This window comes from Lolium rigidum, chromosome 1, assembly GCF_022539505.1.
Source record: "Lolium rigidum isolate FL_2022 chromosome 1, APGP_CSIRO_Lrig_0.1, whole genome shotgun sequence".
Classification (NCBI taxonomy): Eukaryota; Viridiplantae; Streptophyta; class Magnoliopsida; order Poales; family Poaceae; genus Lolium; species Lolium rigidum.
The window spans coordinates 74,159,815-74,183,666 of NC_061508.1; the positions used below are offsets into that span (position 1 = coordinate 74,159,815).

At 44.0% G+C, this 23,852-nt stretch overlaps 1 protein-coding gene and 1 long non-coding RNA gene across 6 annotated transcripts; one reads left to right on the forward strand and one right to left on the reverse strand.

Moving 5' to 3' along the window:
* The first annotated feature begins 5,084 nt into the window (after positions 1–5,084).
* LOC124675804 lies at positions 5,085–8,323 on the forward strand. 5 transcript variants are annotated; one of them, XR_006993421.1, is made up of 6 exons: positions 5,085–5,163; positions 5,689–5,890; positions 5,981–6,179; positions 7,193–7,474; positions 7,828–7,935; positions 8,021–8,323. It is a non-coding gene; the product is annotated as an uncharacterized LOC124675804 (long non-coding RNA). The 5 variants fall into 5 exon arrangements; XR_006993418.1 differs by having other exon boundaries at positions 7,828–8,323; XR_006993429.1 differs by lacking the exon at positions 7,828–7,935.
* A 3,031-nt stretch (positions 8,324–11,354) lies between these two features.
* Positions 11,355–12,311, reverse strand: LOC124647379 (fasciclin-like arabinogalactan protein 3). Its single transcript, XM_047187337.1, has one exon. The coding sequence runs from the start codon at positions 12,309–12,311 to the stop codon at positions 11,355–11,357; it is 957 nt and encodes a 318-aa protein (XP_047043293.1).
* Positions 12,312–23,852: the final 11,541 nt, after the last annotated feature.

Below are 23,852 nucleotides of genomic sequence, written 5' to 3' on the forward strand. Positions count from 1 at the left end.
TGTTAAAAGCCCCCCTTCATGTCTGTTCCTCAACCCGCGGTCCCCGCCAGCTGACGGTTTTTCCAATAACCCCCTGTAGGTTCTGCTCAGACCCACCGTCACAGTCAGCCGCCACGTCAGCGCCCGGACCTGCTCGTCAGCCTCTGTGGCTAGCCCCCTTCCAGTATAAAACGTTTTCTTGTTTTCCCCGTTTTCTGAAAATTGCAGGAAATGTATAATTCTTGCATAAATCATATCTCCGTTTAATTTTGATGTAGCTCACCTTTCCATGCTATACCATGCTAATCAACCCTTAACTTTGACGGTAGAAATGTAACTTAAACCTAATAATTGTTTTGTTCGGGGTTCCGATCCCGCTTAATATGGATAAGTTGCATCGCATCATGTTTGCCATGCCATGCATGTCATCTTGATCATGCTTGATCTTCTTTATCCGTAGTAGTAAGACTTGCATGCATTGTGTGTTCCAACATTTGCTTCTTGCCGGATAGGATCGCGAAGTGGTGTTGTGAGATACGACAGATCTCCGGATGTTCCTCGGCAAGCTTTAACAGGCAAGCATTTCCCTATACTCCTGTCCCTGCAGGAGTCGCTCACCTATTTTATTTTGCCTTCTCCCTCGTGCAATCCTTAAGTTGCGTTCTTGTCACATGTCTTATCCACCTGTTACCTCAAGCAATCCATATTGCCTCCACCAATCACCTACAACTATTGTTTGGTTTCGGGTCTGCCTTGCGAGTCGTAGTGCATGCTAGTGCTGTTTTTTCTTGTTACCGTTATCGTTATCTTATCGGGTTATCTGTTGGGGAAACATGACACATGGTCTATGGATATATTGTTGGAGATAATCATGCTTTACTTATTGTTAACAACTAAAATGGTAAGCAGAGGCATCTGTGAGTCCCTTTGCGAAAGCATCGGAACTTTGACTCGCTAATGTCCCCTAGGACCCGAGTCCTTGTTATCTGTTCTGAGACTGTGCGCTCTAACCACACGTGGGTATGTTTTTGGGTCTCCCCTCGACCACTGCCGGAATCTACAGCTTTGTCCAGTGGCCACAACTAGTTTGCAATGTTTTACTATTTGTTGTTGCGTGCATGCCAGCCTGTTACTTATTTATTTTGGGAAGCCCCTGGGTGCCTTGTATCCCTTGTTTCTGGTATGCACATATAGGTGCGGCACGTGCGTTTATCGCATGCTGAAGCGGGTCATTCGTCCCAGTGTGTGTTTTGACCCTCTGAGGCCGTCCTCGCAATAGCTAAGTCCGCTTCGGAGATACGGCCGGACTTCGATACGGGTTCAACTTGGTTAGGTGACTTCCTGGACATTGTTGTCGTGAAGGAGAGTGCGAGTCGTGATATCCACCTGTCGCAAGTGAGTTGATCGTGCGTGTGGGCACATTTGGGCACCCCTGCAGGGTTACATCTTATCGATAAACCGTGTCCGCGGTTATGGACGACTTGGAGCTGTATGACTCGACCATAGACAACTTACACATGTTGTTTCAATACTAATAACTTGCATAGTAACATAGAACAACTTAAATAATAACTGGTTAAAACTTGACAACCGTGTGAGTGCCTTTGTAAGTACTTCCTTGCGTGGGGGGAACGCATCGGCTGTGTTATGTTTGCAGAGTATAGAACTGTTAGTTTATGCGCTCTCTCACCTTCTCTGTTTAGACGAATGTTGTAGAGTGTCTCTATAGGTTTTTAGTGCTTGCGCGCTGCCGCTTAACCCCACCATATTGCCTATGACGTTCCTCTTGCGTCCTCTAAGTCCCCTGCGTGTCTCAAGTACAAAGGATGACTGGTTGACGAATGCTTATACGTCTTGAAGTCTTGTTAAGTACGAACCCGTACTTATTGCTGCTTCTACGGGACATAACCGGGCAGGTATGAAGATATGTTTGATGAAGACGATGTTAGCAAGGTTACCCTTCCGGCTTGGCCTGGGCAGGGTTATGGACGCCACTGGTTATCTTCAGGACTCTTAGTCCAATTTGTATCTTGTCCGTACTCGGACGTATTTGATCTTCTGTATGACTTGGATCTTTGTATGGTATATTTGTATTCTTGACTCGTTGGAGTCGTTGTTGTAATATATGTTTCTTGTGGGCTCTATTGTAATCCTGTTGTAATGTTACCGCTCGTGTTAATTCTTCCGCCATCACGTTTGTGATCCGTCGCGCATGTCATATCGGAGGGCGTCTCAGAATCGATATCGGGAGGATTTCGGCGGATTTGCTGGGATCCTCATGGTACCGGTTACGGGACGTCACAGTGGAGGTGCATGTGTAACGCACGATTGTGCGCTATAACCCATACGGCTTTGATAACGTCAAACTTGCGCACCCTAGGTGGAACACATAAGGTTTAATATGTGCAAATCGTGTGGGCCCAGAAAACCCAACCCTACCATTCTTTTGGTATCCCACGGTATGATTGCTGCACCCCCATGGTGCTCTCACAGGCGTTTGGATTTTTGGCCGTTCGATTGAGGTGACGTGGCGCGATCTCGGCCGGTCGTTCGTCCAGGGCGCTGAGGCCCTCCCGCAGACCCACTTTTTATCCATGGGTCACTAAAAGCCCATCCCGGCCCGGCGACACGCAGATAGGGGAGACAGCCCGTGTCTCGTCCCCTCCCCTTCCCTCGTCCTCGTCACCTCACCTGCATCCCGCCGCCGCCCGTGCCCTGGCTCCTCCTCTGTGCCGGCGCCGCCGCCTCCTCCTCTGCGCCGGCGTCGCCGCTCTGCCTCCTCCCTTGCTCATCTCCCCCTACCAAGGCCGCCGCCTTGAGGAGGCAGCCCCTGTCTCGTCCCCTCCCCTTCCCTCGTCCTCGTCACCTCACCTGCACCCTCCGCCGCCGGCCGTCGCCGCCGCTAGCCACTAGATCTTGTCGTCTGAATCTCCTCGGTAGCGAACGGGCGCGCACGCACGCGCAATGGCATGCACGGGCCGGGCTGGCGACCAAGGCGAGGCCAGCAGGTGACGGTGGTGAGGGGCATGCGCGCGGTGGGCTGCTGCTGTGCTCCGCCTCTCCATCCTCCAATCGAGACGGAGGACGACACGGCACCAGCGACGTCGACATCTTCCCTGATGCAACGCAACAGGATGGACGCGCTCCAGGCCGTGCACGGCGCGAGCGGACTCGGCATGCCGCCGCCGGAGAAGTTCAGGAGCAGGCCCCTGCCCCGCGCGTCCGTGCCGCTGCGCGCCAGTGCCTCCTCCGCCTCCAGCATGGACGAGTCGTCAGACATTGAGGAGGAGGTCGAGTTCTGCAGCGGCAGGTACTCTGTCGATTCCTCGCCGACCAGCTGCGACGACCTCCCCCACCACACCGCCGTGCCCCTCTGCCCCAACGTGCCGGGGCAGCGGTAGAGCTACTACTCCAGCCGACGGATACTAGGCTCTCGGCTCCTGCAGGGAGACAGCGCTGCAAGGGCCAAGCCGCGGCCGAAGCGGGCGCGCCGTGCAGCGTATGTGGAGGAGTACTTCGACTCTGCTGGCAGCTCTGAGTTCTTCTCAATTTGTTTACCCCCTGCTTCATTCTCTACCATATCAAATTAGATGGCACTGTTTCCTACTCTGTTCCAATTCTTTGTTGCATATGGAAGCTCCAACATTTTCTCTAGGTAAGCATTTGCGGGTCACATGAAGATCAATATGTTCGTCAAAAATAGTCTTCACACACGCAGTCGGCATTAAAATTGTTCTACACAGAGATATATATTGCAAAAAATCGTTATGCTCACTCAACAAACTTTCTCTAGATATCCATTTTCTCTCTTGGTATCTGCTTAACATGCTTCTGCATTTAGATATGGCCAATCTTTTTGGGGTCCCAATTATTACGAGAAACTCGATTTTGTTTACCATTATCTTATCCGGATGTTCACTTCACTTTGGAAATTGCAGGAAAAAATCAGTTCTTCAGTTGCATCATAATCCTATGATTACTGGTTCTAATCGATGATGTAACCTAGGAGCCAAAATTGCTGGCCAGTTTTCTTTGTATGTGGGTTATTTGGCCCCATAAGTTGCAAGGCTCGTATGTTTCCATGCTTTCTGAAATAGATATGAAGTTATGCTACTGTTCTTATGCAATGGAGTGTGTAGATTTTACTGATGTATAATCGAATGGATCATGTGCAGGATGGTTTATCTGATGTCCCCCCAGTGCACCACCAATACATGATTATAGTCAGGAAGCTTCGCCAGTTCGTAACTGTGATACCAGAACTGGTGCAAATGCAAGTGCATCGGATGGTTCAACTATCAAAAAACAGGAACATGGTGATGATATCTTGGGAGCTAACTTTCCTGAAAAGACTAATATGTAGCTTTTATTTTAGATTTTGTGATTTCGGATGCCAGGACATAATTTTCTTCCATATACCAATAGAAAATGGAGCACCATTGTGTTTCTCTGTTTGGAATCTTTTCCTGTTTGTTTTGAGGGTCATTTGGCCCCATAAGTTGCAAGGGTCGTATGTTTCCCTGCTTTCTGAAATAGATATGAAGTTACGCTACTGTTCTTGTGCAATGGAGTGTGTACATTTTACTGATGTATAATCGAATGGGTCATGTGCAGAATAGTTTATCTGATGTCCCCAGTGCACCATCAATACACGATTATAGTCAGGAAGCTTCGCCAGTTCCTAACTGTGATACCAGAACTGGTGCAAATGCAAGTGTACCGGATGGTTCAACTATCAAAAAAGAGGAACAGGGTGACGATATCTTGGGAGCTAACTTTCCTGAAAAGACTAATAGGTAGCTTTTATTTTAGTTTTTGTGATTTCGGATGCCCAGGACATAATTTTCTTCTATATTCTCTGTTTGGAATCTTTTCCTCTTTATTTTGAGCTGTAGTTTGTAGGTTTGCTTTTTTCTGGGAAAAGAGTTAAATTAACTAATCAAGCTTTGCTGTTATAGAATATTTCTTTGCCCAAGGAAATCATGTTCATTGGCTGATGTTAATTCTTTCATACACCCTGATCGATATGTTATTTGTGCCATGATATCTAATATCTAAAACCATGAATAAGATATCTATGTAAATCCGAAATGACATTTGTTTCAGGCTTGGCGACAAAGATCCACTGCTCTAGCCTCTAGGTGGTATTGCGAGCATGGCCACATCGAAGTTCCTAAGCTCTAGGTGAGTTCTTTTTTTATTCCTTCGTCTCCAGGATCATCTCCTCCCTTCCTAGAATGCATGTTTGGACCTTCATTTTTTTTCAGTTATGCCAAATGATTAGCTTGCTGTTTGTCTTTGGACCTTACTAGAAAATGTGTTTAAGCTCATATTTTGTGCTCAGATTTACAATCGAAGAATGGTGAGTATTGTCCTATTCTAACCAAATACTCATTTCTGTTTGTATATCTGTATGATTTTTTGGGCCTATATTGTAGCGAGCTAAAAATTGCGCAATATACCAGTATCTTACATATGATTGTGGCATTCCTGTAAAGTATGATTAATAGTTTTGTGAATTATTATGTATGAAATGCTATGTGTACTACTTATTGATTACAGATAATATATCCAGCGGTTTATTTATCAGGGGGGCTTTCTATTACCGTATTGAAATTCTATGTATTTATTTGTAAGTTTTTGTTTGCTGGTCTTCTACATGGTGCTTTGCTAGCACCCACTTCTGATCTTCTGCTACCTCTTTGATAGTGCCTACATTAGAAATTAAAGACACCATCGCTATGCCTCTCCTAGACTGACTGACTGACGGTTTACCCCTTAGAGCTGTGTCAAGGGGTGACCTCCAGGAGGCTATTAAAAGTGCTTTCACTTGATGAAAACGGGAACCAAGTACAGAAACAAGGAACAAAATGTACCAGGAATTGCTTTATGATCTCCAAACAACATATATGTAGGTACTTTTATTAATAGGTAACAATGCTATGCATTTCTTTTCCGTGCGTTATGCATCCAGTCGACTAATACCTTTCACGTTTCTCAGGACTTGCTTTGTGTGTGGGCACGAAAAGTTTATGCTCTTTCATGGAATGTGCGCTGCTGTCCAAAGTGTGCGCTTTTGTACAGATGCAAGCTCAAGGTTGATATATAATCAGCACATGATGGACGATCTCAGCACATGATGGCCCTCTGATTGAGCTCCCAGCAGATCCCAGCCATCTTTTTCACCGCGTGGATCCGAGGTGAGCCATTGTATCTGTAAAACCAGTTGATCCATCCCAGTTCATGTATGATATAAAAAGAGTTTTTTTTTCAAAAAAGAACTAGAAAGATCATGTGATACTTAATATGATAAGTAAAATGTCTACTACTGATGTAATACATTCTCCGTTTAACAATATATGAGTTACACTGCTACATTGAATTTTTAGTTCTCCCCTTTTTTATTGACAAGCTTTTTTTTGAGCCGGCGGTTCTTTATGCTGAGGGTTGTCATTGATCTGTGGTTGTGGCAGTGGGGATAACATTACTACAACCAGGTCATTGAACTTTCTATCTTGCCCATTGATCATCGGTTCTTTGAAATTAATTTTTCAACATGCTCAAGTGAAGATTGCTAGCTGGCCAGTCTACTCTGACCTACTGCCATCAATCTAGAATTCAGCAGGGGGGTGATATTGAATCCATGCTGCCATGAGCTGCAGAGATAAAGATAGAAAATGGACCCAGGGTACGTGGAGAGTATAGGGGAACATAAAACAGGCCAGGCTAGCTCATTAAATTAGTTCAGATTTCAGTACGTATCCAACAACATCAAATGATGCTTTTGTTAGCACCATTGATGATTTCTTAATGACATGTTGTCATACTAAATTGCTGAACCCCCTGTGTTTTAAAAGCTTTATTAGGATTAAAGATTATACTAGAGAGCAAGTCCAATCATAGTCGTTTACTTATATGGTTCGATGCATTGTATGTACAGATCTTTGACTTGTCACGGCCAATTATCTTCTATTGATTGTTTTATTTGTCCTAAAATATATCCATGCTCACTAGGATTAAGAGATAAAATTGTTTGACCATTTTCAGATTCTCAAAATGTCACGTGTCCTACAAGTAATTCTAGGAAAATAAGGATACATGGGTTATTTAAGTAAATTCTTGCATATATACTTGCAAGTATCTCGTATTCTTGTTATCTTCATGTACATTCTTGCATATATGTTTCCGAGTCACAGCTAATGTTTGGATCTAGGAGTACTTACAACAGGGCATCTGCATAATTTACGGCAACCAAGCCAATAGCTCTTTGAGAGTACCTCAATTAGATGGCCAAGAATTTGATCCTCCTGATTACCGTCTGACTGACCTCTAAATTTGTTATCGAGAAGAGAACGCAGCTGCAGCAAAAGGCTATGAATTGAATTGAATGTAGAAGACTTTGCGGGCCGAGGTAAATTTCCATTTTCCGTCTTAGCTGATACATGAGGATCAGAGCACTGAGAACTATGAGATGCCACTTCACAGCTTCCGCAAGGTAAATGATCCAGTATATCAATAACATTATACTGCAGTCTCTCATTAGATACCAAACCAATCAGTGCCCTTGCAAACCCGATAGTTACTCTAGGGAGCACATTTCTGGATAAATGGTAAAAGTAAAAATAAAGATGGGTGCCCCGAAACTGCAATTTTGGAAACATAAATATTTTTTAGTATATGATAGAAAAGTTATCTTCACTAAAGTTTGCATGTACACACATGGACATGTGTAATTTTTTTTAGATCATTTTGATATTAAGAACTTATTTCACCCAGGAGTGGGTGCACTAATTTTACATCAGTTTCTTATAATTAGTTGATATTAAGCATACAATTATCTATCGGTAGGCATCAGCGGATACATAGACTGTGAGAAGAGGCAACATGTGTGATCCCTCACTCCGACAACCTAAGCCCTAGATGAGTTGTTCCAACTATTTGTTTCTTATAAACCAGGTCAAGGTTCATCTTACTTTTAATCAACATTCTGATCTACTTGCATTTTGTGGTGTTTATCCTGAGACTAAAATAGTTATTCCAGGTTACTTGCACTGATAAATGGAGATTGCGCCAGTCATCTATCAAGATTCTAATCTGCCTACATTTTTTGGTCTTCTTTTGTAAAGACTGAGCCAATATGCCATCTTCAAGTCAGGATCATTCTTGAGAGTAATTATGGGAAGTTGCAAAAAGTCGGCTGGGAAGAGTAGCCGAAGTGATAAAAGGTGGGACTTACTGCAGCGGAAAAAATATGTTTATCTCTATTTTTGGATAAGAGTGAGCATGGTTAGTATTTCAGATATACATTCACTAAAGTAGATGGAATTTCCAGATCAAACATGGGTGAAGGATCAAAATTATTCTCCGACTTACTTTTGTTGTTCCAGATCAAACATGGGTGATGGAATTTCCAGATGTCATTGCTCTTGTGGATTTCATTAACTCAATTTTACCAACATCAAAATTATTCTCTTTATAGATGGTCCGACTTACTTTTGTTGTTCCTTCCTTGCTTATGTTATTCTTGACATAGTCATTGCGTGTTTGCTACTATAATATATTCCTTTTGTTTCCCTGTTTGTATATAAATGTTTCTACTTCATTTGTAATTTTGTTTGCTTTATCCTAAGATTATCCTATCGATTTTTGTTTTCTAAAACCGAAGAAATGGATTCTCAGTTTCCACCTATTTTTTTAGCAATGGTATATAAAGTGTACATCGACATGAATTTCACGGGATCGTGCGCCAAGGCGCACATCTAAATCTAGTATATAAGGATCAGCAGGGCCTGCCCGGATTCATTCTACACAGCCACTACTCAAGATTTAGGAACATGCATGACTTACCTTACTTCCCTGGAGTCAATTGGTGAGCGAGGCGGAAACTGCGCCGGGCAAACCGCATGGTCGAATGTCTGTCATGCCGGCTCATCCTTGCCAGATCGACCTTCTGCGCACCTCTCCTGCCTGGAGGTATACATTATTTCTCATGCATTTTTATTTAAGTAAACTACTGATCTAATGAGTAACGTAGTTAGCAAGGTCGGATCCATTAAAATATTGTGTTAGCATCGGTGAGTTCGCCTTTTTCAATCATTGCCAAAATTAGCAAGGCTATATTCATTAGAATATTGTTAGGTCCGGGTGTTTTGTGATCTGATGTTTAAGTTACCTTGATCTATATGTTATGTTGTATGCAAGGATTAAATTGTTTAATCTATATGTTAATGCGTATGACTGTATTTTGGTGTTAGCTAAATCACAAAGATTGTATTTTGGTGACACTGTATAAGAATTTGATTGAAAAATTAGGGCCAATAGAGTCAATCATGATCCTTCCCTTTGGAGTAAGAACACATTTCAATTGTACTTTATCAGTTTAATTCTAGCTATCATGTGTTTTGCATGTATATATTCTAATTCCAAATATATATTTGTGCAGTATCTTAGTGAGTTGGACAAGATCTTTCTCGTAAGTATATGTCACGTTACAATGAAATTGATATAGTTTCCTTTAATCATTCCACTGATTCACTTCTGTATTTTTATGTACCCATTTGAGAAGCAATCCAATCTACGGGCAACACCAAAGGTTCTTATTTCCAGCAGAACCTTTTGGCATGGAGTCAACAATGTAACCAAGAACATGTATAGCTAGGTAGTAAATCTATGCGAAAATACATGTATACATGTGGTGTATGAAATGTATAGCTAGGTAGTGAATCTATGTGGAAAGATATGCATACATGTGCTGTATGAAATGTACAATCAAATAGAAATGAATTTTGCTAATGTCTCTATATGCCATTTTGAGTTATAAGCTACTAGATACAGCTGAGTAATGCTTGTTGCATAGTTAAACGTCTGCGATGCTTGCAAAAAGAATCCCACGACTAGATGAACACATGCTATCTCATATAAACACATATGACTGCTTAAAAGCACATTGTATGTGTTCTTACAAGTGGCTTACGATCGGGTGGAAAAAATGTTTGCGATGGCACTTCGAATCGCAAATGAATCCGGGAAAAAGACCGTGTCGCCTGTTCTTAGTAATGGAAAGGTTTATCGTGTGCGATGGGCCATTTCAACCATGTGTGAAAGCTTGCTCTGTAATAATGAGATGATTAGTTGTATTGAGCCGTTTTTTTACTTTACTTTTTGTGTTTGGTCCATGGATGCTGAGATGCCGAATGTAATGGCTAAACCTTTTAAGTAATAATGTGTGCTTTATCGAAAAAAGCTGGTCCAACTAAAATTTTACACCACGACCTCTTCTATACATCAATACATGTGAGTTCAAAAAATACAAGCTCGCTACATAAAAGTGTTCTTCCAAAATCTAGATGAGGATAAATGTTGGGACGAGGCAGACATCACGTACAGGCGGTTCAAAGATGTATGCAACATGTGAAAACATGACGGTTTGTATAGGTTTCCCATCGATCAACTTTTGAATGAGTGTTTTTTTTTTAAAAAAAATTAGCTTTTGTGTTTGGTCTAGGAATGTTGAAGCCGGATATAATGCTAAAATCTTATAAGTAATAAAGCCCTCTTTATCAAATAAAGGAGGCCCAACTAAAGATTCTCAACACCACCTCTTGCTATACATGTGTGTTTAAAAAATACGAGCTCCCAGCATAAAAGTGCTGCTTCAAAATCTAGATGAGGCTAAATGTTGGGATGATGATGGTGGTTCAAAGATGTCTATAACATGTGAAAACATGGCGGTTTGCATAGGTTTCCCGTCCATCAACTCTTTAATTAATGCCTTGCACAGGGCCTCCAGAGTGAGGTACACCTCCGGCGCTTGTCCCAGTTCACATCCTCTTCTCATGTGTCCACCTTCATATTGTGGTACTGGGGGTTCGCCAGGGACGGCGACCGAGAGATCATCGATGGTAGGAGGCTACCCCCATGGGATGAAGGAGACTGTGGTTCGATGTCTCGCGCGGAGAGAAGGAGGTGACACTGATGAGCGGGGGAGAGGAGGTGAATTTAAACTGGTAAATAACAAAACCGAAACAGATAATCACGGCGCGTGATGAACCACATGCGATCGGCCGCTCGAACGTGACAGAGCACCTGTCTAAGAAGAAGTGAAATTTGCCAGCTACAAAATTTCTCAAATCTTGCTAAAAAAAACTCAATTCATGATGAGGCTAAGAGATTTGTCAATGCATTCATGGCAGGAAATAACTACTAGTACTAGTAGCAACTAAAACACAGCCATGCATGAAGGCGTGATTAGAAAAAGGTAAATCATCATATTATTCCGCCCAAATCAGGGACATCAACCAATGTTTGTCTGTTTCCATCTGGGCAAGCGCCAGCGCTAACAGCGGCACTACTTCCTTCCAAGCACAATTAATTGCTCACCACAGCAGGAACACAACCGCCGGCATGGCCGCCACAAGCACCGCGCCGACGCTCCACGGAGCCGCCGTCCCGCCGGCGTCATTCTTGTGCCCTTCGTTCTCATCCGCAGGAGGCTGGTCGTCGTCTTCCGGCGCACCCGCCGGCGTTGTTGGAGAATCCGTGGGCTCGCCGGCCGTCTTTGGCGGCGGGGCGGTTTGGTTCTTTGGCGACGACGGAGCTCCTGTCGGCTTTGGCGGTGGCGCGGTTTGATTCTTTGGTGATGGAGCTACGGCCGGCTTTGGCGGTGGAGCGGTCTGATTCTTTGGGGACGGAGCTACGACCGGCGCCGCCACCGGCGCGGGCGAAGGCGAAGGCGTCGGCGACGACGCGGGCGCCTTCCCCTCCGCCGCCGGGGACTCCATGGCGCCGCTCACCTGTAGGACGGCGATGTCGTAGGGCGACTCCTTGACCGACTTCTCGTAGAACACGACGCGACCACCCGCGTCCGCCGCGGAGAACGCCACCCCGCGGCGCACGTCCCCGGCTGCAGCAACCGGCGCGATGTTCACTATGCCGGCTGCGCCCGGCGCGGCGCCGGAGGCCTGGAAGAGGCTGGCTTCTTGCGTGGGTGGCGTGCCGTTGAGGGCCTTGAGCTTGGCGTCGCCGAAGTAGTCGAGGAGGACGTGGAGGGAGAGCACGTACCGGACGTTGTCCGGCTTGAGTTGCCGCGCTCTCAGCCGCCCCATTGCCGCGTTGTCGACGGCCAGGACGGTGATGGTCTGGCGTTCGTCGATGTTGCCCGTGAGGTTCGCGGCGACCAGGGCGGCGCTGAAGTCGGTGAAATCCGGGATGCCGGCGAGGATGGCCGTGATGCTGTGGGCAGGCGCTCCGTCGACGTGGCACGGCGGAGACGCTCCGAGAAGGAGGACGAGGAGGAGGATGGAACTGGGGACGGTCATTCCGGCGAACGGCATTGCGCTCACCGGAAGGGAAGGGGTTGTCTTGTGTTGTATTGGGGTATTTGGTTTAGGGTGGAAGAAGGGTTTATATCCTAGTGACGAGGTCGATCCAGAGTGATGAAAGAAACCGTGTGTGAGATCCTGAAATCTTTACAGCTTTATGGTAATTTGATGTTTCCATGTAAGACCAGCACCAATTTATTTATTTCCATTTTAGTCGTTCTTCAGTTTGCCTTTGGGTTTATGTTACTGACATGTAGGTCCAAACAGGCGAATGTGAGCTAACACCTCAAGTACAAAAAGAATAACTGGTAAAAGAAAATTGGCAACTTATATAGGAGTATATCCTAATAATTCCCCATCATTTTTTCTCTCTGTATTCCACGACATACATAAAATTAACAAGGGTGTGACTAATTGTCCCTCCATAGGCCACCTCCAAACCATAGCGCCACCTCCCTAGGTTGGTTCCCCTCCTCCGGTAGGCCTTGCCAACGTTGGCAGGGGTGGGCTACCCGGTCTCTGTATGAAGTTTTTAATAAAATTAGTTTTTTCTAGATATTTTGTAGTTATCATCGTTTTGGCATCCACCTCAATAAAGATGGCATCATCTTCAGTAAGTGATCTTCGACTCTTTGTTCGACCACGAGATCTCCTTCCTGGAGTCAATAATGGTGTTGGAATATCACAATTTTCTAGCTATAGGTCTTTAGATCTTGGTTTTCTATATCAATTTTGGATCTTTTCTCATGGTTGTCGCAATGAGGATTGTGCTCATAATATTTTTGTGAGCTACTATGTCTTGGACAATGATGATTCCTACCCTTGGATTCCAGCGACGTCAACCAAGATGTAATTTTGACGATGTTGATTGAAAAATTTAATTGTTGAGCGCGTGCACGTAGTCTTGACATTGCGGCTCAAAGTAAAATTATGAAAGAACCTTTATGCTTTGGTATCTATGTTCGGCTGCCTTCAGAAAAGTACAATATTATGTTATGAATAAAGAAATAGTTTGAAGACTTGAAAGATTTGCTTGTTTCTTTTAAAATTTATTTTGTAATCATTGGTGACAGCTTGTGTATCTCTACCAGGTATTATTTTCTACTATAAATATATATGATATTGATTGTCAAAATATAACTTAGTTCTCTATGCTCCCCCGCCCCCCGACCGATGCCATTCCGTCTCTTCTTTTACCCTTCAGTTTTATTCATGTTCATAGCAGATCTGTTGAATCCCTCCCTTTGGTGTAGTGATTTCCGAGTTGAGATTTATTTGGCAAGAGCTTAGAGTGTATTCTTGTTGTATTGTGCTTTATCTGTCTATCTCATCATCTGTTTGAAAATGGTAACCGTGCCTACATTTCTTTGGGAAACATCCATAGAAGTATGAATCTGTGCATATGGATAAGATCGCTATAATGCCTGCTTACTGAAGCAACCTTTGTTTTAGTGTGCTACAATGATTTCTAAGAGATGGCATTGAGTGCAGTTGGTTGGAGGAAGAATTCGGATGATAATAATATGGACTTCGTATCAACTTTGAACTCTGGTTTCACTCTGGTTGAGTTGGATGTGTTTCATGTCAATAGTAGGTCGGCAGGTACTATGCCACAGTTCTGCATCTGGATTTTGCATTTTATTACATGGCAGAGCATGCAACCCTTTATTTTCTGGCTGAGTTAATATCTTTCGAACAAATGGTATCCATTTACTGGTGAATTACTTTTGTAGTACAATACTACTTGACCCGAGTGGATTTTCGAGCTGGGGTGCCCACTTGCTGCCTGGTAAATTCAGTAGTTGGTCACAGTTTTGTTATGCAGATCAAGATTCCAGTATAGGTATCCATTTGTACTGAGCTGATGCAACCATGGGTTTACAGAAAATGCAAGGTGCATATACCCTAATACTTTAATTAGTCTATAAGATTTACTTGTTTCAAAGTCAGTTGGGATGCTCTGACATGTGTACTGTCAGTACACTCAATTCATTGAAACTGAATTTAGTCATTCTCAATTCGTTGGTCTATTTCAGTAATAAGCACACAAATGAATTTGTCAATACAAGCACAAATGTAGCACATGTTGTATTTCTGTTTAGGTTGCTGCTTAGGTTGCTTGGTGTTGCAATTAAACCAACGCTAAAAACCTCTTCGACTTATGTTTTACTAGTTCTGAATGCTGAAATGGCCGTGAAGACAACATTCAAGTTCTTGATACGAAGCACAAGAAGATGGCGGCTGGCGAGCAGGGATCGTGATCGCTCCTCCGACGAGCTAAGCGGCATCGGATTGCGGGTGAGCGGCGGACGGCGGGGACAACGGAGACGGAGACAAGAAGATTTAAGTTTGATTTTCAAATTTGCAATTCTAATTTGAAAGGTTCTAAATGTGTTACGTAGTTTTTTTTCTTCAAAAAACTTAGTTGTATTCTGGTCGCATCAGTTAATTCTGGACGGAGGGAGTACAAGATATGTGTGCATTCATCAATAATCTTTGTTCGGATTATTTCTAATTTTTAAATCTACGTTTAAATTTGTAGAATTGATATTTACTCTGATTTTGTCAAAAAAAACACGGTTATCTGTGAAGAACTATGGAATCACAACGCTTTGTTTGTACACTTTCCTTGAGACAGTTGCCGATTGGGCAGCAGCGGAACCATCAACCCCGCACGCGCAACCAAATGGCAACACACGTTTTCCCCTGCCAGGAGGGGATCCAGTGTGCACCCTAGAATTTCCCGTGGGGAAATATATATGATATTGATTGTCAAAATATAACTTAATTCTCGGTCAGATGACATTGTCGAATTAAATTTCAATCCATGTTGCAACTCATGATTAGCACAAATCAAAAAGCAAATCTAACGATCTTGAGATATTTTTCTAGTTGCAACCTCACTTGCAACCGAAAAATTTCAGTTACAACCCTGCTTGCAACCAATTTGCAACTCAATTGCACGGTTCATGATGCAAATATGATGGTGTAGAGCTCGACTGAGAACTAATTTAGTTCTTATCCCGAACTATTCATTGAGTCCAACCAAAATTGCTCAATCTTCGTGGGTTGATTATATGGAATTTACACCTCATATATTTAGCAGGTTTACCAAATCCAAATAGTCTAAGATCTTATTTCTAAGTAGATGCTATGAGCTATTCGATGAGTCCGCTTTAAATTCATATAGGGTTGGAGGAATCAAGATCAATCGATGTATGCTATATGTTAAAGCATATCGAGGCGTGGGAGACAGGGGAGTGCATGCAGCAGAATATGAACATGCATATATATGTTCAATGCATCAGTAAATTGATCCTATTTGTGTTACATTTTTGCATCTTTGACAGAATGACAGTACATAAACCAGCTGGAAATCTGAGCGGATGTCTTTGATGCATGGATGGCTGGCGAGACGTTGATTAGCTTTGTTTGTACGCCAAATCTGTGCCGTGCCATTATCAACTCTCCCCTGCTACCATTTGTATTTTACCAATTGCAGCATGGTCACATGAATATTTGCCTCCACATGTTCACATTGTTCGAGATGTACACGACTCAGCTGCAAAAGCCAAAAGGTTGGATGGTGCATGCAAGACTGTCTAGTAACATATGTACACACGACCTCCATTAGGACTTGCAATTTGTAGTACTTCCTCTTTTCTTTTGGAAGGACCCTACCCCACCTACGAGGCTGCCGGTGCAACATGCTAGTTGTGGTTCACTCCCTCGTCCTTAAGGGCATCTCCAGCGGCGCGACGCATTTCGGACGCTCCCCGTTTGCGTCGCCCCGCGGACGCCAAAATGACCGCGAGGGGCGAAATGTCCGTTTACGTCGGGGGCTACCTCCAGCGGTCAGACGCATTTTGGATATGCAACTGTTTTTTTTTTGTGCTACTTCTTTTCAATTTAGTTGAATGATCAAGTATTAAACGCGAAAAAGATGTACTCATGACGTCATGTTGGTCCAATCGAATAGATTATAGCCTAAACAATTAACCATACGTCAATCGACTAGATTCAAACATATTTAACATACGAAGAAGAAGAAATTTAAGAACATATAAACTAATACTATTTTTTGGCCTTCTTGTTCGAAGGCCCTGCGTCGTCGTTGTCGTGGAAACTCCTCCGCCTCTTGCTTGTCACCTCGTCGTCGGAACTGGAGGACGACGCGCCCGTCGAGGACTTGAAACTGGAAGAAATGGCGTCTTTGTCGTCGTCGTCGGTGAACGGACGACGACGCGCCGCCCGCGCCAGCGCCCTGGACTTCTTCCTTGCCGCCGTCTTGTCGTCCGCCGCCTCCTGCGCCTCCAATCGGGCGAACTTGCTATCGGAGTCCTCCTCCTCCTCCTGGCCCTCCTCCTCGTCGTCGGCGTCGCTGGCAGCGCCGCCTCCGTCCTCCTCCTGGCCTTCGCTGCCATTGCCGCCTCCGTCCTCCTCGTCCTCACTCGGTGTGGAGGTAGGGTAGCTGGGCGTGGAGCCCGGATCGCTTGGCGTCGCCGACGATTCCCACCAATGCAGGAATCCGGGCGACTTGCCCTCGCTCTCCGAGTCGGACGGCAGCGTGTAGTCGCTCATGACGTGCCGGTGTTGGAGAAGAAGAAGAAGAGGAAGAAGAAGGAGGCGGTTGAACTTGAATTACCGTAGACGCGAGGGTTATAATATGCGCGGATTAACGGCGGCGCGTAAAACGAAGAGGCCGGAGGTTGCTCTTCCGCGACGGTTCGGCGCTCCATTGCGGCGGTTGGTCGCCGCGGTTGCCACACCGGCGCGCGTTGTGAATTCGAGGCCGATCGAACCTAGGTCGCTGCCATGAGGGCCCGTGGGGACGCGAGCGGACGCTCCGTGCGACCGCCGAGCGTCCGCGGAGACGCAAACCTGACGCATATTTGGGCCAGGTTTACGTCTCCGTGGACGGCCCGTTCACTTTGCGTCGGCCCGCTGGAGCAGGCCCCAGACGCATTTCCAATCACGGCAGACGAAAACGGTTGCTGAGCGTCCGTTTGCGTCGCGCCGCTGGAGATGCCCTAACTTAGCTTGGCGCCTCCTCATTTGGCCACTGTGCACCATCTCTGTTTTGGGTCCCTATGAGCGTGTTTGGTTGGCCACACCCCGCCGAACCAATCTTGTGGATTAAAAAAAAAATGTTTGGTTGCATGCAAGAACATTAGCATGCATCTCACAAACCATAACAATCTCTAGCCGCGTTTCCAATAGGATATGTAGCAACATCACATAATATCTATTGAAGGCGCCGTCATGTTGCAATCGTATTGGAGGCACCTCTCCCAGCGGCAACACTTCTAGACTTAGATGCACAATCGTCGTATCCTTGTGCCTCTTTGACAGCGGAGAAAATTAACGATTGAAAAATGAAAGCTCGATATATGAGAAGATGGCGAGCGGTTGGTCCGTAAGCTGGGTATATAGAAAAGGCCACCATTTGTATCTTACTACCAATTAGGCAATTATAGCTTGGCAACATTAATGGTTGCCCTCATCAGTCATCACCTATTCATTTTTTTTTTCATATGTGTATAGCCAGCTATAAGACTGTCTAGTACTCCCTCCGTTCACTTTTACCTTGCGTTCTAGCTATTCCAAAATTTTCACCTTTACCTTGCGTTGGCAAGTTGATTTCCCATATTGCCCCAAGCTAGCTTCCCCATTCATTTAATCTGTTGTGCGTGCATGCAAGGAAAAGAGAGAGAGAGAGGCGCGTGAAGAGAGCTGGGTTGCTGGCCATGCAATCAATTGCATAGGAATCTAGGTGTCTATAGCCAGTGCATGTACATTGTAACATCCCAAATTTTAAAACAAAGAAAAAATGAATTTCCCTATTTCCAAAATTTGGAACCAATAAAAACTTTTATTAAACTAAGTAATATGCATAGTATTCAAGCATGTAGGTGTGATCCTTGCCATGATAGTTGCTGGATGTTTTGGAACATGTTTCTAAACCCTAAACCTTGCTCTCCTTTTTACCCTCCAAGATAAAACAAAATAAAAAGAAATTAAATTAAAAAGAAAAGACCTATGTAAGCCTATGGCTATTATTGCAAATAATGAACTAGGCCATGTTCTACCTTGTTGGATGATTTGAAAGACCTCAACAAACCCAACCTATCACTTACCAACTAAGTCCAATGTGAAACAAAAAGAAAATAAAAATATACACAGAGGCATATGTGGCATATAGCCATAATGGCAAATCTTGACCTATGCCCGCATACCTTACCCAAAGGGTTTGAAACCTTTACTAAACTCAATCTAACACTAAATAAACACTAAACCATGCCTAAGTGAAGCAAAGAGAAACAAATGAAAAGAAAAGAAAATTGGAATATCACCTCATATGAGGCTATGGCCATTTTTGCAAACCTTCACTCAAGGCCATATTGAATTGTGCCAATGGTTGGGAAACCTAAATAAACCAATAACAAACATTTTTGAACCAAAGAAACTCAAATCAAATCAAAGAAAAATTCAAATTCAAGTGACATGTGATAATGGTCACTTGTGCCATTTTTAATATCTTACCCACTTTGAGCCCTGGTATTAAGAGATTTCTAAACTAAATATCTTCAACTCTTTGCACCTCATCCAAGACCTCATCAAGGTGAACAAGTTTGGTGTTGACCACCTTGACTAATTACTTTTCTATTTCTTAATCTCATCAAGCAAAGTAGCAACCTCAAATCAGATTCTAGATTCTACACTTTTTGGATTTTCACAAAACAACTCAATTTTGCACACCACCACCACCATTGTGTGCCAAATAATGTATGAATCAACTCCACCAAAATTCATTTCAAAATTCCAAAATAAAGCTCTTGCGGCCATTTGGTCGAGCACCTTGTGTGCAAGAATCTGGAAAGTGAAGACCCTCTAATATCCATCATGTAATCAACTAAACCCTCATGCTTTTGGTCATCATTGACTTCCTTTTACCCCCAGTAGACATTGCCATTCTTTGGTACCTCAGCAAAAGGAGAAAAATGATCACAACCAACTCATGCCGAGCACTTTGGCATCCCCATGCCACTCCCCCTCTCCTTTCTCCCCTGGTCCCCTCCACCATGTCAACGAGATAGCCCTCACTCTACCACGCACGCTGGTACCCTCCCTAGCCAAAGAAGATCACGCCAACGCCCAGCACGCGACATGCCCGTACGCGCCCAGACGCGCCCAGGCCATGCCAGACGCGCACGTGCACCGCTCTAGACACGACAGAGCGCCGCTTCGCCCCATCGCGTCCGTCCCCCCCGCCTTCTCCTTACGCACGCGCACTCCCCTCACCACCAGCTAGCGCCTGGACATGATCACCTGCACGCGGAGGCCCTGTCGCCGTCGTCCCCTTCCGCGCTTTGCTGCCAGTACCGCCGTAGACATCGCCATCGCCAGAGCTGTCCTGTCCCCCTTTCGCCGCGCCAGCAAGCACGCTAGCATCGCCATGATGCCAGCCCTCTCATGCGCCCACTCCCTTGCCCCTTCGCGCACCAGAGCCGCCGCGCCATGGACGACCCAACGCGCACCCCCGCAGACCCCTTCGTCGCTATAAAAGGAGGACTCCCGCGCCTCAAATCTTCACACCAACAGCTTCCCCTCTCCTCTCTGATCATCCTCGAGATCTCCCTCTGCCACGTTGTCCACCGTAGTCCTCCAATTGCACGCCGGAGCCCCGTGGAGCCGCCGCAGACGCCGCCGTTGATTGGAGCCACCTCCCTCGGCGCCACCGGTACCAGACGCACCGCCGTCCTCGACAACCTCCTCCTACACCTCGCCGACCATCGCCGAAGTGCCGGTGAGCTTGCCCACCCCCTATCCTCGCCGCGCCAGTAACCTCTTCTCGCCGGAGACGACGACACCGCTCGTCCGTCAGATCTGGTTCTAATCGCGCGGCCACCGTTTCACGTACCGATTCGGTGTGTTAAGTGTCGCTGACACGTAGGTCCCCTTGTCAGGCGGCCCACGTGCACCGTGGGCATAGCTGGGCCGACCCGCTAATTTTTCCCGCCTAGCCCATCTAATTCAAATTCGTTTCATTCGATTTAAATTCAAACTAGCACTGGTGCTTTGCTAGAAATTAAATAACTTCAAATCCCCTGAGCCAAATTTGGTGAAGTGGATATATTTGGAAAGCTTGTGAAATTATCTATCAAACCCCACTGGTCTCAACCCTAGATTCTTTATAGAATTTAGATGATAAAAATAACAAGGAAGTAGGTTTTCAAACTTAAAATAATTATTAAAAATCAACCATAATGAATTTTGAGGTGATTCAAATTCTCATAATTCACATTTCAAATACTATAATTATTTGTGTAAAAATATGAAATGGTTGTTTCATATGATCATGGGCTAGATTCAAATAGTGGCTATAGGGCCATTTCTAGTCCATTTAAACTATCTCAATTAATTTATTTAAATAGTATGAGAGGTACTCTCTCATTTAAATCATTATCCTAAGTAATCCAATATGAGGTAATGACCTTGATTTATAGCACCTCATATTTAATTACTTAGTGATATTAAATAGTTCCATAGTAGTATTTAAATTGCATGAGGTATAATACCTCATTTAAATCATTTTCCCCAAATAATAAATATGAAGTGTTGACCTTGGTCAACCTGTACTCATACCTTATTATTTGAGGAGATTAAATCTTAACAATATTCAATGAGAGGAAATTATTTCTCAAGGATAATAAATAGAAACCCTAATAAATATTTCAATGAGAGGAAATTATTTCCTACCACTAAATGGAAAAAAAACTAGTTGTTGTTAAGTAATGATTGTGATGGTGATAGATCATCTTGAGTGAGCCATTAAGGCTAAGTAGTCCCCTTAAGTATTGATTGGTGATTGTTATCCTCATATTCGTTTATAGACGCTAGTACCAGAGACTACCAAGAAGAGGAGGTCTACTTTGAAGAAGAGGAAGAGAACTTTGATCACTACACTAACCAAGGCAAGCTATACTCTTGCAAGTTACCAAAATGCAAAGCTCTACTAGAGCAAGGCACCATTACATGTTACTTTGTGTTTAATGATCCCAACCCAAGTTTTTACCTTACAAGTTTTTGACTTTGGTTTATCAAAGTTTATTTTTGATTCATGATTCACTTGGTCTAGATATGGAGTAGTACAAGGGCATCACACTTATCCTAGAGAGCTATAAGTTAATAGTACCCCTCATGACTAGTTGCTAGTGCTAAAACTAAAAGTGACTACTCTAGATGGGAACATGTGAAAACCAATGACTTTGAAAACCTTGGAATGATGAGTCATTCTATTGAAAGATTTTGAAGGTGAATATGACTTGTGAATGACATGGTGAACTTTACAAAAACTGATGGTTGGGTTCGGATGCGATACCATTCCAATTTTACAAGTACCCCCACAATACCTGATTATGGGTAAGGGATTAACTGGAAATTTATGTGCTTTAGTATGGGTTCCCTCTAAACAAGCGTCATAGGGGTTATGCCAAGGCTGCCTGCATTGAAATGTGAAATGATGTGAAATGATGTGAAATGTCCGGCCCAAGCCCTGTGCAGTTCCCAGGCTGACGGTTTGTCTTCACTGGGAGGCCAAGCTCATGGGGAGAGGTGCCTATACTAGGGTATGTAAGTGAAAGGTTATGGTTGGTAGTCCGCACACGGAGTGTGAGAAATCAGGGCCAATTAACCCTAACGGATTATTGCAAATGTTGTGGCAAAAGTGTGCGATCTCTGCAGAGTGTAAACCTATTCGAATAGCCGTGTCCACGGTTATGGACGGTTGGAAAGGCCATACCGTTCCGTCATCAGACCAATTTCAAAAATGTGACATGTGAAGGGTGACTTGTGACTTGAACTTGAAAGGTGATTTTGAATTGATCACACAGAGTTGTGGGAATGGCACTAATGTTCCCACTTGAGTTAGTTAGGCAAATGAAGAGTCTTTTACTACTAAGTATTTATGAAATAAAACTAGCTTTATGCAAATGAACCTAGAGCTTAGCACCCCCTTACCATAGTTGATAGTACTTACATTAGTATTAGTTTGCGAGTACTTTAAAGTACTCATGGCTTTGTCCCTGGCTAATCAAATGGCCAGACTATGAAGAGGAGAACCAGTACCATGAAGATGGACAGCAGGACGTCTACGATAACTAGGACTACTCCTGACGTCAAGCGTTGCCTGTGGAACAGATGGACCGCAACCGCTACTTCGTTTCCGCTATGTGTTTTGTAATTTGATCATTAGATCAACTATGTTGTAAAACTGGATCATGTGATCCCTTGATGTAAGACAATTATGGTTTGTAATAAATGATGTTATGTGATATCAATCTATTATGTCTCGCAAAAACAATATTCCTGGGATTGCGATGTATGGCATAATAGGCATCTGGACGTAAAAATCCGGGTGTTGACAAGTTGGTATCAGAGCCATTGTTTGACCTTAGGAGACCCTAGTTAGAATGGACGTCTGAAAAACTTAGTTTCAAAACAAAGGAAGTGAATATTTATGAAAAATTATTCTCACTCTTATCCTTGAGATCTTTTTCAAAATGAGAAATTCATGCTCTACTTTTCCTTGAAAATTCTACATAAAAGTTGGCACACTTGATCACTTCACTAACTTACTCATCCTAAATGGTTCACAGATGGAGTACAACTGTGAGTCCTATCAGCTTGGCCACGGAGGAAACCTAATGTTCGAGAAGGATTTGAAACAACTGGTTGAATATCTAGGACGCCCGTATCCTGAGTTCTTCGGAATACCACTCAATAATCAGTCGGGAAGACAACCTCGGTGGGAAGTTACTGCAGATCTGAGAGGAAAGCTTGGAGCCCCAACTTGGGAAACTATCTGGTTTTCTGTAACGGGGAACACTTGGAAGGATGGAATAGCTAGAGCCATGCAAGAAGCAATTGCCCGTCTGTGTGGACAGAATGTAAACAAGATCAAGAACACTCGCTTTGTTTACTACCCAAGACAGGACCCCATGGGAAGACCAATAACCATGCCCCCGCACCCGGAGATGAACCACTATGTGGCGTACCTGGACTTCATGCTGTACAAGACCCGCTGATGTCTACGCACGCTTCTATTCATGTAGACAGTGTTGGGCCTCCAAGAGCAGAGGTTTGTAGAACAGCAGCAAGTTTCCCTTAAGTGAATCACCCAAGGTTTATCGAACTCAGGGAGGTAGAGGTCAAAGATATCCCTCTCAAGCAACCCTGCAATTACGATACAAGAAGTCTCTTGTGTCCCCAACACACCTAATACACTTGTCAGATGTATAGGTGCACTAGTTCGGCGAAGAGATAGTGAAATACAAGTATAATGGATGATTGTAGGTAGTAATTGCAATCTGAAATAAAAATGGGAGCAAGCAAACATGTAGCAGAACTTGTTGGAAACGGGGTTTTAGTGCTTAGAAACAAGGCCTAGGGATCATACTTTCACTAGTGGACACTCTCAATAATGATCACATAAATAAATAACTTCTCTTCACTTGTGCTACTTTCAAACACTCTCTTGTTGGATAACAAACA